Below are 25,895 nucleotides of genomic sequence, written 5' to 3'. Positions count from 1 at the left end.
AATAAGACCTGAGGGGGCTGGCTGGCAGTCACACAAGCACCCCATGCTGACTGAAGTTGATGGCCAACCGCCATGATGGACGAGACGTACCTTGGTAAACTGGGAAATCGAATTATCATACTGCAACAATGCTGCTATTAGGTGTAAACTGACTTAGAAGTCTTGTTTAATCTAGAATGTCCAGGAGGGGTGGGCAGCCACTGGCACTTGGACCCTCAGAGGTTTTTCTCCTCCCTCGACTTTCAGTTGGGAGTTTTTTGTTCCTTTCCTCCGTGGCCAGTAGGCATACTTATAGTTTTATAAAAGCATTGATAATGTATTACGCTAGTCTGTAGTCAACTGTTTTCTTTGTCATATTTGTTTCTTTGCCTTATGCCTTTGTTCAGGACTCTGCTATGTGAGAAGAGTGCTTTATAGAAATAAATTGAATTGAATTTGTATAACATGAATAATAGAAAGGCTAATTAGGCTGGGAAGGCTGGCTTGGGGTGCAGGTCCTTGAGGAAAAGGGGTCCTCGGACTGAAAGCATTATTTCCTTGTGTTGGCTCCTATAGCTCGCACTGTGTGCCGGTGCTCCAATAAACACTATTCTTCGTAATGAACGCTGTCTGTGCATCCTTGTTTGCCCCATCCGAACAAAGAGCACAGCATGCTACAATATGATGCTTGAAAGCAGAACATAATTTACTTTTTAAACTATAAAAAATGAAAATGAGTGCACATAGTAACAAAGTTTTGCAATATAACTTGTCAGGTATTAGGATGGACCAGAAATATTAGCAGTAGTACTCAGTGGACATTGTCCTTGTGACACCAATTACACCAATGCAATTTACATCAGTACATTTATTTTGTTTATTATCAGTATTTTTCAATTGTTAGAATAGTTGTGCGGCTTCATCTGCATTTTTTCTCTTTTCTGAGCAAAACTTTCCTCAGCAAACAAGGACAACATTAGCTTTTTTCCTGTTTTATTCCAGCTGTGCGCACGCTTACGTAACGAGTACCTCTCCTATAGTAGCAATTCGAGACTCACTTGCCGAAATGCTCCACATGGTGGTGAAAGGATATAATGCAGTTCTGCTGTTCACTAAGCTGCCCGGATCAAATTTAAGACCCTGGTAATGGCCTACAAATGCATCAATAGAACTGCTTTCAGATATCTGCAAGACTTGATCAACCACACCCCAACGAACTGGTACGCTCTTCCACATCAGGCCACTTGGTGGTCCCACGTACGAAAGGTAAAGCACAGGGGTTTTTGGCTCTGGCTCCGATATGGTGGAATGACCCCCCCCCCCCCCCACTTACTCATAACTGCTGAATCTCTCTCTACATTTAAAAAGGGTCTTAAAACTCACCTCTTCCAGACTCACTTCGCTCATGATCTCTTAAGTTCATGTAATGTGTAAATGTTCATGCTCTATAAATTTGAGATCACATGTTACACAGTGGATAAACCTTCATGGAGCTACTCCTGTAATGTAACATAAATGTTTATATAAAAAAGAAAAAAATTATTAGGAATTTTATTAGAAATCATCGAAATTCGGATAAAGTTCTATGCATCTAGTCGTGTGATGAATATTGGTTCATACGGTGGAAAGAAACTAACTGTACTTAAGAATCACGCATCTGTATCTATGTCTCTCTTTCTGCTAATGTAATGAACACATTGTATTTTCTACGAGATGTACATCGCTTTGGAGAAAAGCATCTCCTAAATGAAAAAATGTATATATACATACTATAATATATATATATATAAAGCTATATAACTGTTAAACAATGGTTAAACCTTCTAGCAGCAACTTCTACATATATATATATATCTATAAACATTCAGGTTTTATTACAGAAGTAGCTGCTAGAAGGTTTATCCATTGTTTAACAGTTATGATCTCAAATTTATAGAGCGTGAACATTTACACATTACATGAACTTGATAGATCATGGGTGAAGTGAGTCCAGAAGAGGTGAAGTACAAGTAAAACCCAGATGAAACTTCAAAAATGATGCAAACCTGCTGATTGCTGAAAATGTATGCGTTCACTCAGAATGGGTAGAAAATGAAGCCATACATGAAATGACATATTCTTTACAAGAACCTGAGAAAGTGCCAATACTAGATGCTTCCTTGAAGAAAAGCTATGATGGCTGCAATAAAAGAGTCTATAAGGACTTGGTGAACCTTAGGCTAAGATGGTTTCCACGCTGGGTCAGCTGATTACTACTTTATTGAAGTAATTCTTGACTGGTGTTTCAGGTGGACATCGGGCACTAACTGAAATGTGTAAGAAAGTTATACAGTACCGTAGCTCCCAAGCGCTGGAGCTGCTGATCAATATGAAACTTGACATTTTTAGGAGAAGGAGCAGTCGAATGTAGAACAATCTGAAATAATATCAAGTATTGTTAGGCTGTTAGCCTAACCTATCCTTTCTAACACTTAGCGTTACACCGGTGTGTGTATTCAGGACACAGGTCAGAAGAGTACACTTTGAAGTTATGCTTTTCTCTGTGGTTTCTTTATTATTACATGCAACAGCCACTTTAATGTGCACAGTGTACTGACCAGAATAGATGAGCCTGCAGAATGATATAAGTGTCTCCCCAATTTCATGGTGCTTCTTTAAAGGAGAATGAGAAAGCTGAGCTTCTGTGGTTGTGTTCCAACACTGAACAAAAGGAAATTCAACATAACTGACTTCCTGTATTATTCCAGACTGGCTCATGGTGCAAAATACAATTCACTGCTGTATGATGATATATAATTTATATCACCCAGAGCCAGTTTCTACTGAAACTGCAACTGTACTGTTATCTCTGTAGAAATCAGTTCTGTAAATCATTTGGTTACACATGAAAAGAGCTATATAATTCAATTTTTTCTCAGCTCCGGCCCTGAGTCCAATAGCGCATGCAAGCTTAGCTGCTAATTTATTACTTGCTCATAAAATAAAGTGACTCAACTTAAAGTAGTTCTTCCCATAATTAAAGACAAAAGTATTTTTATAGATCTAAATTTAGACTTACACATTTAGCTGACGCTTTTCTTCAAAGCAACTTACAGTTATATAGTTTGGGTAATTTTACTGGAACAATTTAGGGTAAGTACCTTGAACAATCAGACTACAGCTGAAGGGGAGATCTGAACCTGCAGATCCAAGGAGAGCAGCTTAAATCACTACACTATTAGGTATCCCTAAGTCAAGTTAGACTAAATAATGAAACTATGTCTTTCAATTTTGTTAGTGTGTGCTTTAAAAATGACTAATTTTATATAATTTTCAATATGTAATAAATTTATTTGAAGATATTTCTAATTGCATATGAGAAACATCAAAATAAGTTACATTATTAAATATGTTGTGCTAATGTAACATTTTTTTAAACAGATTTGTAATTAGATATGGCACTAAGATCAGTATTTGGTAACAGCCCAGTCATCAATAAAAAGAAATGATTTTCCAGCAAAGACCAAAAAAACATAAAAATACTGTAGACTGCAGGATGAGGGCAGAGAATATATTTATAGACTGCAAAGCATTTATTATCCAGAACTGCAAGTAAAAAGTAGCCCAAACACACATATACATACACACACACTTTCAGAACCGCTTGTCCCATACGGGGTCACGGGGAACCGGAGCCGACCCGGTAACACAGGGCGTAAGGGGACACACCCAGTACGGGACGCCAGTCCGTCGCAAGGCACCCCAAGCGGGACTCGAACCCCAGACCCACCGGAGAGCAGGACTGTGGTCCAACCCACTGCGCCACCGCACCTCTACTCGTAGCCCAAATAATGAAGAATAATATTATCTTTTTGCATTTAAGGCACCAAGTTGTATACAGTTCAAGTCTGTTGTCTTCAAATCTAAAAGGTTCTTCGGTCAAATCCAACTCTTGCTAAACCCTTGATCAAAGTACTGAAACGATACAGTAACAATACCTTGATTATAAACAAGCAAATCATTGTAAAGTTTATTTTCTAACATCACCTTAGGTATAACTAAATAATGATTAGTAAAAATTTGGGTTTTGTTGTGGCACTAAACGTATAGCTTTGCAACTGAGAATTAAAAAGAGTGGCGGGTGAAACTGTCAACTTTTATCGTCTAACAGTTTACCGCTTATATGATTAGAAAGTCAAGGACTGACGTAGTACCCGTCGAGTTATGCAAACATTTTCTACCATTTTAGACGTAACAACAAAAAACAACAATAATAAATAGGAAAACAAAATGAAAAATAAGCACAACAACATGATTTTAAAATATGACATATTATTATATGTCATATAGGTTTTTGGCACGAGGGGTTGAATATCTTTCCCTGTGTATTATTGTATGTTATAGACAATTTCTTAAGCTTAAGTAATACTATTAGTGCTGCAGTTTGTAGCAGAGAAAATGTGCGTTAAAATTTTAAACACCCTGCCTTGACTTTTGAAAGCCCGTTGCCTAAATGAATTCATTTGCTATATTTGCGTGACATATTTGGCATGCTGCCAAGCGCCCTGATTTTGAAGCCCAACCCGCTCGCGTTTTTTATTGGTTGAACACTCGCTGACCTCGGCAGTGGGTGGAGCTCTTTCGCGTGGTGTTGCGAGGAGTGACCCGGATGTAGTCGTGGGTGGCGTTGACACCGCCAGTCGCGTGAAAAATGGCAGAGTCGGAGGAGGAGGTTGACGTCTTGGTTCAGAGAGTTGTGAAAGATATCAACAGCGCTTTTAAAAAGAATCCCAATATGTAAGTAATTCTCGTCAGCAGCCAAAGTGGAGTAACGCCGGACAGGATTAAAACCCAAGTGTACTTACGGGCTTACCTCGTTACGTTAGTTAAGCGAACGGCGAGCGCTCAGCTAACGTGCTAGCTGGAAAAACTGCGGCGGCGTTGAAGTGCGGACGATGTCAGGGGTCTGGCGATGTAGCAGTGCCCAAAGAAAGTTAAACAAAAACTCTTCACAAGCGACTCGCTAGTAGGTGCATCCAGAACGTACACGCCTGTAAACGTAGAGCGCGATGACGTCGTTGGTCACTTCAGAGACCGGCGGCGGCTCGTTGAAAGCGGTCAGTCCAGCTAACCGGCGGTTAGCTGTGAGTTAGCGGCGCTCCGGATCACACCTCACCTTTCGTGTTCGCTCGCCGAGCGGCCACCCCTGATTGTGGGGTTCTTATTCTGCTCGACTTTTTGTTTTGAAACTGTCGTGTGAGTTTGTTTCATTGGGCAGTAATAATTTACTTAGTGAGCAAAGTTTGGCTCGTGAAACTTTGCTGTGTGGGTTCGAGGTGTTGGGGGGACAGCCGGCGTGTGTGCTCAGCGCCTCGTCCTCCCGACTCCTCCTCGTCTTGGTCTTCGGTTTCGTTTCTGCAGATGACGGTGAAAAGTACCTTTGATCTGTCTCACTCTGCTCAGTTCAAAAACTGGAATGTTACAAAATCTTTCGCATTTGATTTGGCGAGACGTACGATTCGGGTGAACTTTCCATATTTTTCGCCTCAGTTTTAAAGGTTCCCGGTTGAATCCCAGTTCTTGCTCTAGTATTTCCCAGGCTTGGTGTGTTGTAGTAAGCCTCACAGTTGATACGCTGTATTAGCACGAGTACCGTGCTGTGGGTAAGTCAGTGGCTTTTTGGCGAATGTTAATTTAATCATGTTAATATGAGAGCGTTTGAAGAATATTTTATATTTGCTATGTTATGTATACACGCTGTGTTAGGTGCGCGGCGAAACGGGGCTGCACGTGCTCCACATATCCGGACAGATGGATATGGCAGAGAGAAATTCTCGTTCTCCAGCTCCGCGAAATGATCTTAGTCTTAACCCCTCAGCTCAAGTTGCCCGATTCCTTCAGTAGAAAGCTGGAGAACCTGGACGAGGCTCGTAAAGATTAAGCCTTGGCTTTAGAAACTGGGCATCTCTGCGCTTTGTGTTGCTCCGATCCAGTACACTAAGCCCTGTTCGCTTGTTTAAAAAATAATATTCATTCATTGTGCATAATATACAAATCGGACAGATTTTTTTTTCTCCCCTGCACTTGTATTCTTTAAACACTTCTGCTCTTAGCCTATGCTTGTAGGTATGAGGTGATCTGCCATAACAGATTGCCTCCATGCTCTCCAGATCCCGCTTACCTTGTGTACTTCTGGAACTACCTAACCATTTAAACTACTACTAGTGTGTAATATATGTGTGTGTTGTGGGCAGTATGTGTGCATGTGTTTCTTGTGGTGCTGTTTCTTGTTTTTGCTTATTTTTTTGTTTCTTGTGGCATCTTTGCAGTGATGAAATAGGGGTAATACCATGCCCAGAAGCAAGGTACAACCGAAGCCCCATTGTCCTGGTGGAGAACAAGCTGGGCATGGAGAGCTGGTGTATCAAGTTCCTTCTCCCTTTTGTCCACAACAAGCTTCTGCTGTACCGGCAACGTAAGCAGTGGCTTGACAGGGAGGGTAAGGCTGCCTTCAATCCTGTATTATTTATGTTCAGAAAGAGAAGTGCTACAGAGCTTTTAAGCGTGTCCCTCCCCCGTCCCCCCCTTACAGCTTTTTAAAACAAACCCTTAGGTTTTAGTCAGCATATTGCCCTGCTCACAATAAGTGGTGTTCTTGGGTAGCTGTTCATCTGTTTTTCTAAAAATATCCAGATGTTTATTATAGCTGCAATTGTTATTCAGACATATCAGTTACTGTGCAGTCTCTCCCATCCCCCCCTAAAAATGTAAGATTAATTTAATGCTTTTACAAATTGCACATATGATGGAAAAAGTGCACACATCTTATTGTTTTGAAAAATGTGATTTAGTAATATTAGTTTTGTATGGCCTTTGCATAATGCCTTGTACAGAGGTAAACAAAAAAAAAGTAGTTGATTTTACTGTTTAGCTACTGACAAGTTTTAAAAGTATGAAAAGTGTCAAAGGGCATGCAAGCAGTTGGACAACTAATAACAAAAATATACTTTATGTGGAGGGAAACACGAGGCTTGCTGACCTGCTTCCTTTGCTCTTAAAGGCACTAAAGGCATTTATTGCCTAGGTCCCACCACTGCTCTGATTTTCCTTTTAGAGAACCTTTAGTGCCCCCCCCCCCCCCCCTTTTTTTTTTTTTAAACTTTGTACAGTGATGGGCTTGACACATTGCATTGCTTGCCTGCTGACATTTTGACTGTTGCTGGAGATGCAGCAAAGCTTGAAGTTACATATTCTTTTGAAGAAAAGTGCATTTGTCCTGTCATTTCTGTCTTTTAAAAATACATGATCCTGATATTTTGGGTACATGATTATATGTTATTGAAATAGCTATTTTTCTTCTCTGGAAATTTCCTTGAATCAGTGTCATCTTATGTTCTCCCTTATTAGACAGTGTATGACACAGCTCTAGAAATGTTCAACATATTTTTGACGATAAAAATAGACAACTTTCAGCAAATGGGTGAATGAAGTAATAGTTCAACAGAAAGATATGCCAGTCCATAATATAAAATTGTCCTCTTTTTGGTGATTAATTGTGGCTTGTGATCTACTTCAGCATGGACTCCTGAAATCTCAGTATATTTGCAGCGATCATGTTGTTTTTGCCCCATTTAACAAAAATTCTACAAAGGAAATGTCATTCCTATTATCTAAGCCCCCCTTTTCATGGGTGATTGTTTTTCCAAAATGTAATATTACCTTAATACAGCTTTCCGTATAATAAGGAATACGAAGCCCTTTTGCCAATTTTATGTGTAGTGTGTGCACTATTGTAATGTTCCATCTGGTTGATTAAATTTGTCTTTTCAGCACTGATAGATATCACATGTACGTTGTTGTTGCTGAATGCTGACTTCACGACTGCCTGGAACGTGAGGTATGAGTTGTTGTTGTTGTACTTTGTTTCATTGCTAATTGAATTTTGAAAACAATTTCTGTATAAACATCATTTCTCTTCAGTTATACGTATTCATATGTAACTACATTTTTATATATTTATCTGTGACTAATTATAAAATGGGTCATGAGATAAGGGACAACAAGCAATCGGAGGAGACTGACTCCATTTCCTATCTGAAGTTAAATTTAGATTTTGTGGAGTTGTCATATAAAAAAAAAAATCATTATTTGAAAAAATAGAGAAAAAAGGAACATTTTCATTTAAAGAATGATGCCCTTTTTGTTCCTGCTTAGTTCCCATGATTTTGCTTGATGCTATTTTTAGTGTTCATGTCTTTTGGTAGTTGTCAAAAGCTTGTCAGCACTTACTGTGAAAGCTCAGAAACACTAGATAATTAGTGTTTGTGTGTATATGTTAAACATATTTGTGCTGTACTGTTATTTTAAATATCAAATCGTTTTGGCTAAAATTTAGGTACTGGTAAGCAGTGACTGACCAGTCTTTAGAAGTGGGTTTAGAAGCAATGGCAGTGATGTAAATGAATTCCAAGTATAAAGCATTTGTAAAATTACAAAAGAAAAACAAATTAGTATTTCTTGGTTATCAAAAGGACTTCTTTGTGTTGTTACTATGATGGCTGCTCTGGGTCAAAGCATTCTCTTTTGCTGATTTGTCCTGTGATCTGAAAAGATGTTAGTTTTACTAATATGCTGCAATTCAGTTGACCATAAATTCCAAATATTATATTTCACAAGCCTCACAGCACCTCTCTGTAGAAAAACTGAGGCACGTCTTTATTGTAAAGCTTTCATGAACTGAGACATAGTAGTTGGATTTACAAACAAATCAAGTTATGGGCAGACTTCTTGTCCCAGTAGTAAGCTGAGCACCCAGTGTATTTAGTTATCACTTCTGATCATAATAGGTCAATATAATACTACTAAGTTACAGCACTCCTTTACATTTTATGTCTGTTGCCCTTGTTACATACTTTAAAGAATTATACTTAACATTATGTTCCTTTAATGTATTCAACTGAAATTCCAAAGGTCACCATGAAATATAACAGCTCCTTTTACCTGACAGTGACAGTGTTGGTTATAGGATACATGTTAACTCAAGCAAACCTAAATATTTTATACTGTGACTGGAGCAAAAACAGAGCACACAGAGTGGCCCAAGTGGTCAAGGAAGTAGATTGGTCACTGGTGGAGCCAAATCATCTTTAACAGGGTATCATGTAAGACACCTTGAGGAATGTCCACAGATGACCTTGACATTTCAGCTCTCATTAGAGATGGCAGTGTAGCAGCTAAGCCACATATCTGCTTCTTGACAGGACAAAGGGGAAAAAACGGGACAATACATCTTCAGTCCAGTAAACAGGAATCAGTAGATTAGAAAGTAACATTAGATCCTGCTCTTATCAGTGGTCAAATGCCCAATAACCCTATAACTATCACTGTAGATATGTTTCCCACAAAATGAACAGTATATATATTCACTATAGCTTAAAACACATTGAATCATTACAATTTTGTGTTCCTTGATTTTGACAGAATCTTCTCTGTCAGCACTGATTCAAACAAAAGACATTGCGGTGGTCTGGTCCATCCATTAGCACTATTTCCCATGTAGCACACAATAAACCTGACTATAAAAGATATTCCCATTTTTGTATTTTTTTTTTTTTTTTTTTAAATAAAGATGATAGCTCACTAATACCACCATAGTGGTCTTAGGCACGATGGAGTTCATAATTTAAATAGTTGCTGCCCTTATTTAATGACAACAGCTACTGCCTCTGTTTTTTGTTTCCCCACAGCTGTAACAATGCTTTTAGATACTGGAAAGCATGAAATGTCTCTGCAATTCATGCAAATCCTTAAATAATGGTATTAGATCATGTTAAAAGGTCTAAATGATACAGTGGCACATGGTAGCTGGCTAAGCCTTTGAGGGTTAAAAGATCCCAGCCCCTCATATACTTCTCTCTGCCTCTTGATATGTTTGAATAGATGGGGTGCATATGGCTATCCTCCTCACATCAAATTGCTGTACAGCTTCCATACTAAAAGGGTATGGCAGAATCGGTGCTGGTTGAATGTCTCTGAACTGCCGCTTCCCAAGGTGTGAAGCATTACTTAGAATCAATGAAGGGTCTGTGAATTTTTCCCCTTTGACAATGTGCATTAATATGTGTCTGATTCTTTAGGAAGGAGCTGGTGCAGTGTGGTGCACTGAACCCTGAGAAAGATCTCTACCTTGGCAAACTTGTGCTCACCAAGTTTCCCAAAAGCCCAGAGACATGGATTCACAGGTAATCATTGCACAAGGCTGTCTGAATGAATTTGTGGTAATTTAGTGTTTGCACAAACCTTATATTCACCATGTTTTGTTGGGCAGAGGAACTGGATGCTATAGGTTTAGCTTTCAGGAAGAATTCCTATATCATTAATATAGACATTCGGTTAATGGAAATAACTGAATTTCTAAGGTCTCATTGAAGTGAGTAGTAAAGGTTACATTAGCAATGAAAAAGCTGAAATTTATTTCTAACAAATCTAACATTCATGTGGTTACTACAGTGCCTTGCAAATGTATTCTGGCCACTTGAACATTATTAGTATTGCCTAAATTACAAATGAGACTTGGGCATACTTTTCCAGTCAGTATTTTTATTGTGACCTCATATGCTGTAACACTAAATTTTCATTGCCAAAATAAGTTATTTGCAGATTATTTTTTTAAATATCTAGTACAGCTGTTGAGACTACAGTCTATAGAAGCTGTAATTTCTTGTCTAATCCCAAGGTTGCTGGTCCCATCAGTGTGCTGGCAGTAAAGTACACCAAGCATCACGGGTCAGCAGTGGCTCCAGTGAAAGAAACGAAAAAGGATAGCAGCAAACATATGCAGGACAGTGATTTAAGAACCCATGCTATATACACACACACACACACATGTGCTATATAGTCATATTTCCTGGTTCCAGTGACAGTCCTAGTTGCAGCATTCTGAATCAGCTGCAGACTGGATGTGGGCCAATATGAATGGCCCTTTAAGGTGTTAAGCCTGGATTTAAAGATGTCTGTAGATTTTATTCAGGACTTGGTTTTGAATCAGATTTTCTCAGTGTTTAAAAGATAGTCAGGAATTTTACATATTTGAAAAAACAAGCCTTTTGTAGTTTAGCAGTGCATTTTCCTGATTAATGTTAAGTGAGTTTTTTTTTTTGCAAGAATTCACTTTACAAATAGCAAGTTAACCCTTAATATATTGTTTTTCATATAATGTAAAAATTGATCACATTCTAATTTGAGAACTGCAGGTTTTTCACTTTTGCACTTCAATAAAATGTTCTTCTACTGTAGGATAGAGTGCAGAACTATAGCTGACCCTCCCGCATCGTGACTTCAATTTTTTGCAAGTTGGCAACAAACAGCTAAATGGGGAATTTTTGGGGGGCTTTATGGCCTTGTGCAGGAAATCACATAGCGCTGCAGACTAAAAGTAAGCGTAAAGTTAAGTCATAAATGCATAAAATATATGTCCATCCGTCCATCTTCCTCCGCTTTTATCCGGGGCCGGGTCATGGGGGCAGCAGTCCGAGCAGAGTCCTCCAGACTTCCCTCTCCCCGCACACCTCCTCCAGTTCCTCTGGGGGAACCCCAAGGCGTTCCCAGACCAGCTGGGAGACATAGTCTCTCCAACGTGTCCTGGGTCTGCCCCGAGGCCTCCTCCCAGTGGGACAAGCCCGGAACACCTCCCCAGGGAGGCGTCCAGGAGGCATCCGGAACAGATGCCCGAGCCACCTCAACTGGCTCCTCTCGATGCGGAGGAGCAGCGGCTCTACTTCGAGCTCCTCCCGGGTGACTGAGCTCCTCACCCTATCCCTAAGGGTGCGCCCAGCCACTCTGCGGAGGAAACTCATTTCTGCAGCTTGTATCCGCGATCTCATTCTTTCGGTCATGATCCAGAGTTCATGACCATAGGTGAGGGTAGGAACGTAGATCGACCGGTAAATTGAGAGCTTCGCCTTACGACTCAGCTCCCTCTTCACCACAACAGACCGGTACAATGACCGCATTACTGCGGACGCCGCACCGATCCGTCTGTCAACCTGCCGCTCCATTTTTCCCTCACTCGTGAACAAGACCCCGAGATACTTAAACTCCTCCACTTGAGGGAGCAACTCCCCCCTAACCCGGAGGGGGCAATCCACCTTTTCCCGACTGAGAACCATGGCCTCGGATTTGGAGGTGCTGATTATCATCCCCGCCGCTTCGCACTCGGCTGCAAACCTCCCCAGTGCACGCTGCAAGTCTTGACTTGATGAAGCCAACAGGATCACATCGTCCGCAAAAAGCAGAGACGAGATCTTGCGGCCACCAAAACAGACACCCTCCGTTCCCTGACTGCGCCTAGAAATTCTGTCCATAAAGATAATGAACAGAATCAGTGACAAAGGGCAGCCCTGGCGGAGTCCAACATGCACCGGGAACAGGTCTGACTTACTGCCGGCAATGCGAACCAAGCTCCTACTCCCGTCATACAGGGAACGAACAGCCCGTAGCAACGAGCCCCGAACCCCATAATCCCGAAGTACCCCCCACAGGATGCCACGAGGGACACGGTCGAATGCCTTCTCCAGGTCCACAAAACACATATGGACTGTTTGGGCAAACTCCCACGAACCCTCCAGCACCCTAGTGAGGGTATAGAGCTGGTCCAGTGTTCCACGGCCAGGGCGAAAACCGCATTGCTCCTCCTGAATCCGAGGTTCGACTATCGGTCGGATTCTCCTTTCCAGTACCCTGGCATAGACTTTCCCAGGGAGGCTAAGGAGTGTGATCCCCCTGTAGTTGGAACACAATCTCCGGTCCCCCTTCTTAAAAAGAGGGACCACCACCCCGGTCTGCAATGTTGCAGAGGCGTGTCAGCCAAGACAGCCCCACAACATCCAGAGACTTGAGAAACTCGGGGCGGATCTCATCCACCCCCGGAGCCTTGCCACCGAGGAGTTTTTTGACTACCTCAGCAACTTCAGCCAGGGTAATGGACGAGTCCCCCTCCAAGTCCCCAGCCTCAGCTTCCTCTACGGAAGGCGTGTCAGAGGGATTGAGGAGATCCTCAAAGTACTCCTTCCACCGCCTGAGGACATCCTCAGTTGAGGTCAGCAGCGCACCACTTCCACTGTAAACAGTGTTCATGGAACACCGCTTCCCCCCCCTCCGAGTCGCCGGACGGTTTGCCAGAATCTCTTTGAGGCCGACCGAAAGTCTTCCTCCATGGCCTCACCAAACTCCTCCCAAGCCCGAGTTCTTGCCGCGGCGACTGCCAGAGCTGCGCTCCGTTTGGCCCATCGGTACCTGTCAGCTGCTTCAGGAGTCCCATGAGCCAGCCAGGCCCGATAGAACTCCTTCTTCAGCTTGACGGCATCCCTTACTTCCGGTGTCCACCACCGTGTTCGGGGATTGCCGCCGCGACAGGCGCCGGAGACCTTATGGCCGCAGCTCCGAACCTCCGCCCCAACAATGGAGGCGCGGAACATAGTCCATTCAGACTCAATGTCCCCCACCTCCCTCGGGACCTGGTTGAAGCTCTGTTGGAGGTGGGAGTTGAAGACCTCTCTGACGGGCCTCCGCCAAACGTTCCCAACAGACCCTCACTATGCGTTTGGGCCTGCCAGGTCTGTCCAGCTTTTTCCCCCGCCATCGAATCCAACTCACCACCAGGTGGTGATCAGTTGACAGCTCAGCCCCTCTCTTCACCCGAGTGTCCAAAACATATGGCCGAAGGTCAGAAGAAACGACACAAAGTCGATCATTGACCTCCGACCTAGGGTGTCCTGGTGCCAAGTGCACTGATGGACACCCTTATGCATGAACATGGTGTTCGTTATGGATAAACCGCGACTAGCACAGAAATCCAATAACAACTCACCGCTCGGGTTCAGATCAGGGAGGCCGTTCCTCCCAATCACGCCCCTCCAGGTATCACTGTCGCTGCCCACGTGGGCGTTAAAGTCCCCCAGTAGAACGACAGAGTCCCCAGTGGGAGCGCTTTCCAACACGCCCCCCAGGGACTCTAAAAAGGCCGGGTACTCTACACTGCCACTAGGCGCATAAGCACAAACGATAGTGAGAGACCGTTCCCTGACCCGAAGGCGTAGGGAGACGACCCTCTCATTCACCGGGGTAGACTCCAACACATGGCGGCTGAACTGGGGGGCTATTAATAAGCCCACACCAGCCCGCCGCCTCTCACCTTGGGCAACGCCAGAATAGTGGAGAGTCCACCCTCGATCGAGGAGAGTGGTTCCAGAACCCAAGCTGTGAGTGGAAGTGAGCCCGACTATATCTAGACGGTATCTCTCAACTTCCCGCACCAGCTCAGGCTCCTTCCCCGCCAGTGAGGTGACATTCCAAGTCCCAAAAACCAGAGTTGGCGCCCGAGGTTTGGGTCGACCGGGCACTCGGCCCCGACCACCGCCCAAATCACAATGCACCGGCCCCTTACGGTTTCTCCGGCAGGTGGTGAGCCCACCGAAGATAAAATATATGTATAATATTAATGTATCATATAATTTAACACCATCAATATACATTTTTGTAAAAAGATACTTTGTGAACAGAACTGGACATCTGCCCTTTGGAACACCAAAATGGTCTCAGTGATGTGCGTACAACATTTCCTGCGTAGTGTTGTCCTGCGTTATCTCGCAAACTTTGTGTGTTATACAGTACTGTGCAAGAATCTTAAGCACTTGGATGTTTCACAAAAATATTTTAGACGGTTTAATGTCTTCTGCATTAGTGTCAATGGGAAAGCATATTTCAGATTTCCAAGCATTCCTTTTGCAAAAAGTTACAGTATTACAGTAAGAGTTTTGTATATCGTTAAAGTACACACACACACGCACAGTCTGAAACCGCTTATCGCAAAAGGGGTTGCGGTGAACCAGAGCCTAACCCAGAAACACAGGACGCAAGGCTGGAGGGAGAGGGGGCACACCCAGGACAGGACGTCAGTCAGTCGCAAGGTACCTCAAGCAGGACTTGAACCCCAGACCCGCCAGAGAGTGGGACCCGGCCAAGCCTGCCACGACCCCGCTCAGGACAAGCGGTTGTTGATGGTGGATGGTTACTAAGATTTGTTGGAGGTTTATTAATTAAGGACATTTTCTTTGGAAGCATTCTCACTTTACAACTTCCCAAGTGCCTATTATTTTGCACAGTACGGTACCTTACATAATCATGGCTCTAAACCGTAAAGGTCTTATTGTTTCAGAAATTGATTTAAAAAATTTTGATTCCCCCAGATGGAGGTGCTTGCTTTGCTTGCCTACAGTGGCCAAAAATTTTGCACGGTTTTTCCCACGTTACGGGGGGCTGAGCCCCTAACCCCCACAATGTGGAACGGTCAACTGTACTTTGGGTCTATAATTAAATCTTATAACAAACCCAGTAACTTTGAGTCATTTGTAATCTGAGTACCTAATGTTGTGTGGAAAAACATTACTGTCTTTTGTGGTGATTGATTTCGAGATGTGAATTATAATTTCTATTATTTACAGTGAATTGTTATGCTGTATCAGCTGTATATGGTTGAAATGACAATAAAGCCACTGACTCTTTGATGTCCATCTAATCGTTTCTCTTAGCTCAGCCTTCAGGGAAAATTCTTTCCTATTAAAATTTTTTTTGCCCTACAAGTTGGAGCTGGACATTGAAGTCTCCGTAAATCCTGTCACAGCTAGTTATCGCTGCTGTTTTATTACCTTTTACTTAATCTTCCATTTCATTGTCTCATATTTAATGTTCTATTTTACAGTCTTGTTTAACGCCTAGTGTAGTGTGTTGGCAGGTTGGGCAATTTCAGACCCCTTTGTGATACACAGTGCTCGCACATCATTCAAAGTCTGGTTTACCCACCTACACCGTTCATCTCAAGAGAACTTCTGGTCACTGAAGGTGTCTGTGTTTTTTTTGGTCTCACATTGTGATTAAATTTGGCATGTATGCTGCACACACTTGACCATTTGTGTAAGGACACAAAAAAAAAGTATTGGTGTATACACTGTAAATATTATATAAGAAAGAGAATATTGCAGCAGATTCATTTCAATGTCTTCACTGCATGGTGGGTTTATGCATTGTTTGTGTCAAATGTGCAGTACTGAACATAACGATTTTGTGCAGTGTGAGACAGGGACAGAGTAAACTGAGTAAAAATTTTATGCTGGAATGTGTCAGTAGTCTTTCCTCATCCCACACCTCAGCGCTCATACCTCAAAGCTAAGCATTCTGCCTGGCCCACAAAAAGTGTTTGGAGGTAAATCATTTGGGAATCTTGAGTGATAAGTGATTGACAGCTCAGGGAAGTGAGTGATTGTAAGCAGTGCTGTGACATGCTGTCAGCAGAATGAAAGTGAGGTTTGTTTCTACTTGTGTGTCCAATTCTAGGCGCTGGGTGCTGCAGCAGGTTCTGCGGCAATGCCGTCCTTGCCCTCAGGGTGCAGAGCATAAGGAGATGGGCCAGGTGGAGCAGGGTCAGGCCCAAGGAGCAGCACAGGCTGAGCAACTACAGCGGCTCCTGCAGGAGGAGATGCAGGTTTGCAGTGACGCCGCTGGCCGCTACCCAAGCAACTACAATGCCTGGTCCCACCGCATCTGGGTGCTACAGAACCTTGCCAGGGGCAACCTGAAGGTATGTATGCACACACAAAAACACAACCTGATGGTGCATTCACAAAAACTTGCTTTTTCATCACTTATGTGATGCACACACAAGCTGAACCAGTGAAAATGACCTTGCCCGCTCATTTATATATATGCGAGTATAAAACACACGGGGAACCAGAAGATCATCTGTTAAAGTAACCAAAGTGTCATGCATATAAATCCATATACACATTTCCATTGTGTACTGTGAAACCTGAAAACATGAATTACAAAAACATTAATTCTTGAAAAAAAAAAAATGTTTGTTACATCTCAGAATGAAGACTGCAGTTTTAAAATGTGTTGTACCGTTGGCCTGTAAGGTATCCTGGTTATAAAAAAAAATAAAAGGAATACAGAGGTGGAACAAAAATGTTTTATATTGACCTATAGTATACTGTTGTAACTGTACAGGGTGGATTGTACTTGGCAGTACAAGAAAAAGTGATTCTTTAGGGATTGAAGAATCGGAGGAGAATAATATGTCTTGCACAACAGAACAAGACGATGTGTTGTTGGGGTGTTCAACTCAGATGCTTGAGGATCAGAGTCCTGCAGGTCTTAGACAGTACATTTAGACAGATTTGTTTGAGACATGGAAAACCAGGAAAGGTGACAGGCTTTCCATGTACAGCCATAAAGCACAGAAACTGAACCAAAACTGACACACCTTGCAGCTCTCAGGGACCTGAGGTCTGCACTCCTGATTTCTGGGAAAAGTATTCCTGATATGAATTGACTTCTGTAAACTCCAAGACCTAGTAAAAGCATGAGATGTATGTGAACTGGAGATTGACTCTTTGAACTGTCTCCATACAGATCCTCCATGATGAGCTTTCCTCCATGAAGCTCTGGGTGTCCATGCATGTGTCTGATCACAGTGGCTTCCACTACCGCCAGTTTCTGTTGAAAGCACTGGTGGGGGAGATAACCCAGGCTGTGGAAATCCCTTGTGCAGCTTTGCAGGCTGCCACCAACCAGCACTGTGCCCACTGGCCCAACGAAGATGGCCTGGTTACTGCCACCGTGCCTGAGCTTTTCGATGACGAGATGGAATTGTGTACTGACCTGATCGAGACATACCCTGGTCACGAGACACTTTGGTGTCACAGGTGAGTCCTGTCTGCATCAGTAGAGAAGTACCTGTGCCAATGTAAATTACAGCAAACAACGAATTGTCATTGTGCTCATTGACCTTTTAATACATTATTTAAGGACTCACTTAAGTTTACAGTCCCCAGATGAGTTTAGATCCTTACTTTAAAGCTCCTGCATGGACTGCCAGCAGGAGCCATAACTTACTATGGATGGGCCAAACAAAGAGGACATAAATCCCGTTTTCTCTGGCAGACGGCACGTGTTCTTCCTCTGGCACCATTGGCGGAAAGAACATCTGCAGTCTGGGGGACATCCACCATCCCCCCTTAACCACACTGACGAGATGTTTGGCAGCTCCCTGGATGCCAGCTTGGACCGGAGTGTGCAGGCTATGGATATAGATTTGGCACCAGACAGTGGGAGGCAGGGTGGATACACCCAGGACACCAAGCGCTTGAAACGAGGCCCCATGCAGGCCTGCCCCGGGTTGCCTTCTGAGCACAGCTTTGTCACCAAAATCCTTCACAGCTGCCGGAACACTGAGCAGGGCCGCTTTGCGGCTGCCTACAGAAAGTGGCTGGACTCTGTCATAGGTCAGTGACTTGTAGCGATTCTGTCTAGAAGGAAGCAGCTACGGCCTGATAGGTCATGTCAGTAACACCTACACTGCCACAGTCTTATAGGACACAGCGGTTGGCAAGGCTGTCTATCCACACCTGATTCCCCTTCGCAATGAAAACTGATGCCCAGTTGTTCCGAAGAAGCACTGTCTAGTTGTGTGAAACATGTTGCTTAGATCAGGTTACTTCAATACCTCAGGTCTCTTTTGTCGGGGAACATTTTTCCACATCCACTGAGCTGGTTGTCTCTCATTCTCTCTGAAAATGTGTATGTTGTTTGACCTTTCACCTTTTCCTCAAGTGATTGTCTTCCAGGAATATTTGTTGCGGATAACAAATACATTACTATTGGAGAGTTGCTCTTACAAAAAATTTTTGAAAAGTTGTCCTAAATTTTAAGTTTAAATTTAAAGTACCTTCCCAACTTTTAGTGGCTAAAATGTATTTGATTTTTTTTTTAAAATGTATTTAGTGTTCAATTACCTAGAACATTGTCATTTTGTTCCAAAATGGAGAAAACAGTTCACTGAACAAAGTATGGAAATGAGATGGATGTGATTTTTGTATGGATGTTGGGTTTTCACTTCAACATGTTTTTTTTTGAGTAAAGATATGAGGAAAGGGGATGAGTCTTCCAGTAGATGAGAAAATGAAAGCTGATGACTGGAAGGTTTGATTTAGAATGGACATGTTTGGCTGTCTGACCTCACACTTATTTGTCTTTAAGAAAGGTTCCAGAAGCAGGTGTTCAGCTGTAGAGGACTAAAAAAAAAAAAAGCACACTCTTTAAGTGTATAGTTATATTTATCTTTTTTACTATTATTACTGGAGCAAAAACACTAAAGTAACAGAGTTTGGGCTTTAAGCACAATTGGTACTGTACATTGTTCCTTTTTGTTGCAAGTCTTACCCTGTATATTTCTGGGCTTTCATTCTGAAGGGGAATTGTACGTCTTAAGGTTTGGGATCTCACCTGAACATTGTCACTGTTGTTCGTCCACTTTTGATTTTGGGTGTAGTATTTATTTATACACAATTACAACTTTACTTTCATTTTTGTTTTACATTTTAAGTCAGAAAATGTTTCCACATTGCACTTTTGATTTATCACTGCTTACATAAGATCTTTTTGGAGAGAGGACTGAACACCTAAACAAGGACACTCTTTGCAGTCTTCTGCTAAGACAGTATCTTTTTTTTTTTTTTTTTTTTTGACATTGTTAGTAAATTCTGTAGGGCTGGAAGAAGGAAAACACTAGGTCATCAAAAGGTGAATTTTATGATTATTATTGAAGGTAGATATTTTGTTCTAAACACGCTGAACATTTTGATAACAGCCGGTCAGTACCTCAGGTCTTTACAGGTGTACAGGCAGGATAAATGTTCATGACCCTTCCTCTAATGGGAGCTCATGTTATGTATTGCTTTTCTCCCTGTCATGTGTGTTTCATAATGGTATAATTTCATGTGGTACAGAAGTAAGATTTAACTAATAGGGTAGCTTAGTTCTGATTGCAATTTAAACATGAAGTGCAGTATAACAGACATCCAAGCCATGTCACCCTTTTAACCACTCATCTTAAAGCACTGGTGAAGATGGGTTTCCTTGACAAGGGTTCTCAGTTTGAATGTGAGTGACAAAATGAAACGTATGCTTTTCAAAAAAGACATAACTTTTGGTGGGAGAAGAATGCAAGGTTGCTGCTTTTATTTATGCTTTTAATCCCCAGCTAATAGATTGTATAAGTGGGAATTCGTTTTAACTTTTTCTATGTATGTATGTTTCTGTCATTTTATATAAAGTGAAAATTATAATGGTCAGCTTTTAAAATATTTTAGCATTATGTTGACAGTATTTTGATATGTAAGAGTTCGTTCAGCTGTCAGTGGTTTGCAGCAACATTGCATGTAAAGTATTATGTATTTTAAGTACAAGTTAGTATACTTAACAAGGTACAATGAAACAAAATTGAATTGGTTGTACCACTGAGGGTTCTCCAGGGTGGCAACTTGTTCAAGTAACGATTAACAAATCTAGTTTACAATATGAAATCTACCACAGAAATTTCTTACACACACACACAGGTGATACAAGACACTTTTTATGCCCTAGCACATGGGCACATTTGCGGTCTTCTCTAAGTCATACAGGGAGAAATACGTGTCAAGTTGCAGTTGTAGTGCTTCGTCTGTGGGAAAGGCAGGCCTTAAAATTGAAACTTACAACAAGTAGAAATTGCTGTAGATCAATAGTCACATGTATATTGTGTATATCGGCACATGGAAAATAACATGCATTACACTGCATAATGTTGATCATATGAAACATTTTATATCCATTGTCTTTGCCATTGTAAGTTACACCTGCTGTATGTTCAGCCTCTGCTACATCACATGATTTTTCATAAATGGGACTTTACAAAAGGGAATGGTTTAAACCTCCTTTATTTTTGTGTAAGTTTTCTGTTTAAATAATTTCATAAAATGTAGGAACTGTGACTTTGTTTTTCCAATTTGAAAAATTTTCTTCCCATCTCTAAATAACACCAGAGCAGTGCAAGTGCTGGCAATATCTGTGAAATGTCTGAATGTCAACATTTGCCATGTTCTTTCCACCCCACTAATTATCACTTTCTTTAGCATGAGGTTGTGGTCTAATGTGACAGTCCAATTCTCACATACCAAACAGGCATTGATGGATAAACTGGCAGGTGAATATGGGGTGTAAACAGGGTAACAGTAGTTGAACAGATACTGAAATCTCATTTTTTATCTTTGTGACAAGAAAAGATATCAGAAGTAGCTAATTTTGTTTGATGCCCATTGTTGTACCAAATAACGTGTAACACATGGATAATATTTAGAACATACTCACTGATGCTTGCTGTAAGCACCTGAAAGGTGTTTCTAATGCTAAATGACATATTGATATGTTGATAAAATGCTGATACCAAGCATTATCAGAGGCAATATGTGGCCATTACATTTTTTTATTTTTTTTTTTTTAAATAATGTCAGGCAACTAAAATGTTAAACTCTGACATAGTTCAAGAGAGCCAAGGTGCCAAGAGCATCATTATAAACTTAATTGAAATGCAGCCTTATTTATTTAGTTCATTTGAATGCTGTGCACTGTGTTGTCAGTGGTTAGCCAGGCACTAACGGCTTTGAGGGCTTCCACCTAAACACAAAGCTGTTGCGTGGGTTCTCTAGAGAAAATAAGTATACAATTAAAGCATACTAAAAAGGAATTTGATTCATCCTACATTGGTTTGTCTGGAGAAAATCTTTGTGTCTTAACTATTTGAACAAAGCAAGATATTACAGTACCAAATTGTCTGTGTAATTCAGTTACATTGAACAAAGAATGCTTTTGTGTCATATCTGTAGAATTACTGCAAGCATATCCAGTATCTACTTTAATAAGAGGGTTTGTTAATGCAAACCTTAGGTATAGATTATAAACTGTAAATCTATGCAGAAATATTCCTTTAATGAAGGTTCAGTAAGCTTTTAAAAGCAGATGTAGCTTTGGGGTAGACATGTCATAGTGTTAATACTTTATTTATTTAGTTGTGAGGATAAACAAAAGTTCATATCAATAGCCTCATTAATTGATTTTATATTTATTTGTAGATTAATAAATTTGAAGACTTGTTTTCACCTTTACAGTTATTTCATGTACCAGTTGCTTAACAAGTGAAATAAAGTTCTTGAAGTATGTTTCTGGATTTTTTTTTTTCGGTGGTCTTTGTGCTTGAGTTGTGAATTTCATTTGATGTTTTTCACATTCTTCACATTGCAAAACACCACGCAGTCACTAAGACATAACATTACTGACCATGCTGCATGGTTCATTAAAATCCAGCATAGAATAATATCCAAGAATAGATTTAAATATATTTGTTTTTGAAAATCTGTTCCTAAAGTGAATTCATTAAATGGACTCAATTACCAGGAAATGGGGGAAAAAAACGTTTCTGAACCACAAAAGGTTGGATTTTTCACTAAAAACTTCTGCCTTACACTTCCTCTGTTTAATAGATATTTTGAAATTAAATTCAGAAAATCATAACTACAGACACCTTTAAATCCAGGCTTGACATCTATGCCTTTGAAATGACACTTTTGAATGCTCTTCCCCCCATTCACTTGTCATTTATGTTACTGTTTGTGTTTTGTAGAAAATTTTTTTTAAGGCTGGTTATTATGAAATATGGTTTCCCACTATTGTAGAAAGTAAAGAGATTTCTTGCAAGTGGTCATGGCTACAAAACAAGAGGTAAGATGAGAGGCACAGAAGCATCAGCCACACTTGGGGGATTCTGTTCATCCTGTTCACCTTCTGATGTGCTTAGCTTCACCAAGGCTCATATATTGGATTCATATATCTATTCCTGTAAGGTATTTATTCTAAGTGTGCCCTGATAACTCATTATGTCCATTTTTGGGCACATGTTACATGTGCTTATAAGTCTGTGATATATACTCTATACACAGACATAGTATAAAGTAAAAAATGAAATTGTGTCTCTGTATAGGGGTGCAGTGGCGCAATGGGTTGGGCCGCGGTCCTGCTCTCCGGTGGGTCTGGGGTTCGAGTCCCGCTTGGGGTGTCTTGCGATGGACTGGCGTCCCGTCCTGGGTGTGTCCCCTCCCCCTCCGGCCTTACACCCTGTGTTACCGGGTAGGCTCCGGTTCCCCGTGACCCTGTATGGGACACGCGGTTCTGAAAATGTGTGTGTGTGTAAGCATTTTCATTTCTCCAAAATGTTTAAATATGTTCAATATACAATTATATACAATACACTTAATATACAAATGACATACAATTATATACAATATACTTAATATACAAATTAAATGTAAACATATATTTCATGTCGAAATGCTGTACTGCATTTTTCCCTCCACAAGGAGTCCCTTTGCAAGGGGTTTCCAGAAAGAAATGATTGTTGTGGCCCCACGTGCAGGAGTGCAGACTATATTTTAGAATATTACCCACATCTTTCTCTGATGTATAGTGTAACATCTCCCTTCCTCAAGAAAACGTAGTGTTCCTCAATTTTAGACTGAATTGCTCATTTATAAAGCAGAGTACTCTTACTGTGTCAATTCAGGGCAGGTACCTCGATAAAATAGATATTTTAGAAAACGCAAAAGAAAGAAAATGTTTTAAATTGTTACAAAATTGTTTTGCAAAATATTTTTAGTCCTTACAAAGACTTGCAGGGGAAAAGAAGACTGAGAACATATTATTTGTATATTGTAATGACCTGTGTTACTGTAAGTTTGAGCGGGAAACTGGGCTATTGCAAATAGTTGCATTATGGGAAAAATTAGTAGAGTAAGTGTGCAACCACTGGGGGGACTTATGGGTAAAATGAAGGAGTGTCCATGTTTGTGAGTAGTGAGAGAGCCTAGGGATGCTAAGTAGGTTGTATGAAAGTGTAGTTTTTTGATGGAACGAGGTCCTTGGTCTGAGAGTGTGTTGTTTTCTCAACTTCTGTGTATTTTTAATATGCGCTGCCTTAATGATGCTTCGTTGAACTATTGACCGCATACGACTGAGGAGGGAGACCAAGATGGCTGCCTGATCAGACACATATTTTGAGCTCTTGCACCAAGTTTTGGAAAAGAATAGTGAAAAGGCTTCTAACTGAGCAGTGACCATATTTTTGAGTAGTAAAGTGCATTTATTTTTATTCATTTGCAACAGTGAGCTCTTTTTTGTTCCAATCGTCCGTAAGTGTGGACTTTAGTCTTTTTCTTCAGCCAAGGAGTGTAAGGCAGTGAGCTCTGCACATGCACTAGCATGCGGGAGACACGATTGCACACGAGACGTGATGCTGCTATGCTGGCTGGTGAGGTAACGTCAGTTAGCGAACATCACCAAGCTGATAAACAGCAGGTCCAACGCAAATGAGAGGCAAATTTCCAACTTGAGGTCTGAGGTCTCCAACTTGAATGAGAAGCTGGAAGCTGTTGTTACTGACCTCAAGGCTGCCACTGTGAGAGTTGCTAACCTCGAGCAGCACATTGAAAGAGTGGAGCAGCCTGTCAGGTTGGTGCAAAGGAGAATGGAAGATCTTGAAAATTACATGAGAAGGCGGAATTTGAAGCTGTTGGGGGTTCCAGAACTTTCCCAAGAGACTGTTCGTCATGAAATTATGACGATTTGCCAGAATGTCTTACCCAGCAAGACCGAATCGCTCTAAACTTCAACCCTATGATTTAAGAAGACAAAAGACAAATTTAATCTTTGATTACAAAGGGATCTATCTTTAAAAGGGTGGGTCCTTCTGTCCAAAGCAGAAGGTATTTTCAGGCTCACTTATGTTGCCTCTTCAGTACCTTTAGACAGCAAAACTTAAAGCAACAGACCAGGTGTTCTTCAATTTTCTGTCGAAAAACCGAGTCCATCATATTAAGTCTGTGGTTGTCAACTCATATAAGAATAGTGGGCTTTATTTCTTGGACTTTACTACCTTGAATATGACTCTTAAAATTAACTGGATGAAGCAATTGCTGAGAAATGATAAGCTTGCTGATGCCGTTGACACGGCATATTGCCTCGGCAAGAGCCGGCAGACGGATGTAGGTGGAAGACCCAGAGCGATCATCCTGCAGTTCATGTCACGCGTGTGCAGAGATGCTGTATGGAGGACTGCTAAGACTTCTTCCTACCTGAAGAGCCATGGCCTGCAGTTTATGGAGGATTTCTCTAAGGAAGACTGGGAGAGGCGCCAACTTTGGCCAGAGGTTCAGAAGGCCCGGGCAGCGGGGAAGACAGCCTACTTTGTAGGAGCCAAAGCTTACATCCAAGGAGAAGGTGAGATTGTTCTTGCAGGATGTCTTTGTTGTACTGTTTGGCTGTTGCTGTTTTTCCATGTGTCTTATTTAATAGCTTTGTTATTAGGCATAGATTATCTGCACTCTCTTGGTATGGGCCATAATTTTACATGGACCTATGCCATTTTCTAAACTGCTGGATAACTTTGATTTAAGACGCATATTTTACGTTGTTGAAGATGTCACTTAAGATAATAACTTAGATTATTATAGGCTTTTTCTAGAAGTTTCTTTTCATATAACTTGAACTGTTCTGTGGTGCTCTTCATATCACTGAGCTACTTATTTTCTAGAGTATCAGACTCAATAGAGGTTCAAAGTTATATTTTTATTTATTTATTTTTGTATTTTTATGTCTTTTTCTGTTGTTGTTGTTGAATGCCGGGGGGGTGAGACATAATGTGAAGCGTAAGGCCTTGTTTTTGTTTACCAAGCACTTAAAAACTGATTTTGTTGTGTTTTTTTTTTTTTTTTCTCCCCCCTTCTTCAAGAGACACACACTATTGCTAGTGATCTTCATTTTTGGAAATCATGATGGGGTGGGGATATCTGGCTATTCCATGGGTCGGAGCACTCTGCGGGGGTTTCTTGCCTAAAAAGCAATTTTGAAGGTAAGGTCCTGCACTCTGACTGTGATCTTAATGGCCATTTCATTTGTTTAGTTATCACATGTTATAGCACCACTTTGATTGTGGTTAACATTTATGGGTTTAACTCTCA

The 25,895-nt window shown here is 41.3% G+C and overlaps 1 protein-coding gene across 1 annotated transcript; it reads left to right on the top strand.

Moving 5' to 3' along the window:
• The first annotated feature begins 4,669 nt into the window (after nucleotides 1-4,669).
• ptar1 (protein prenyltransferase alpha subunit repeat containing 1) lies at nucleotides 4,670-21,951 on the top strand. Its single transcript, XM_018759959.2, has 7 exons — nucleotides 4,670-4,755; nucleotides 6,288-6,457; nucleotides 7,789-7,855; nucleotides 10,095-10,199; nucleotides 16,348-16,591; nucleotides 17,425-17,717; nucleotides 17,956-21,951. The coding sequence occupies exons 1-7, from the start codon at nucleotides 4,670-4,672 to the stop codon at nucleotides 18,302-18,304; spliced, it is 1,314 nt and encodes a 437-aa protein (XP_018615475.1). The 3' UTR covers nucleotides 18,305-21,951.
• Nucleotides 21,952-25,895: the final 3,944 nt, after the last annotated feature.

This window comes from Scleropages formosus, chromosome 17, assembly GCF_900964775.1.
Source record: "Scleropages formosus chromosome 17, fSclFor1.1, whole genome shotgun sequence".
Taxonomy (NCBI): Eukaryota; Metazoa; Chordata; class Actinopteri; order Osteoglossiformes; family Osteoglossidae; genus Scleropages; species Scleropages formosus.
The sequence above is the reverse complement of the archived record's forward strand: the minus strand, read 5'-3'. Positions and strand labels throughout refer to the sequence as shown.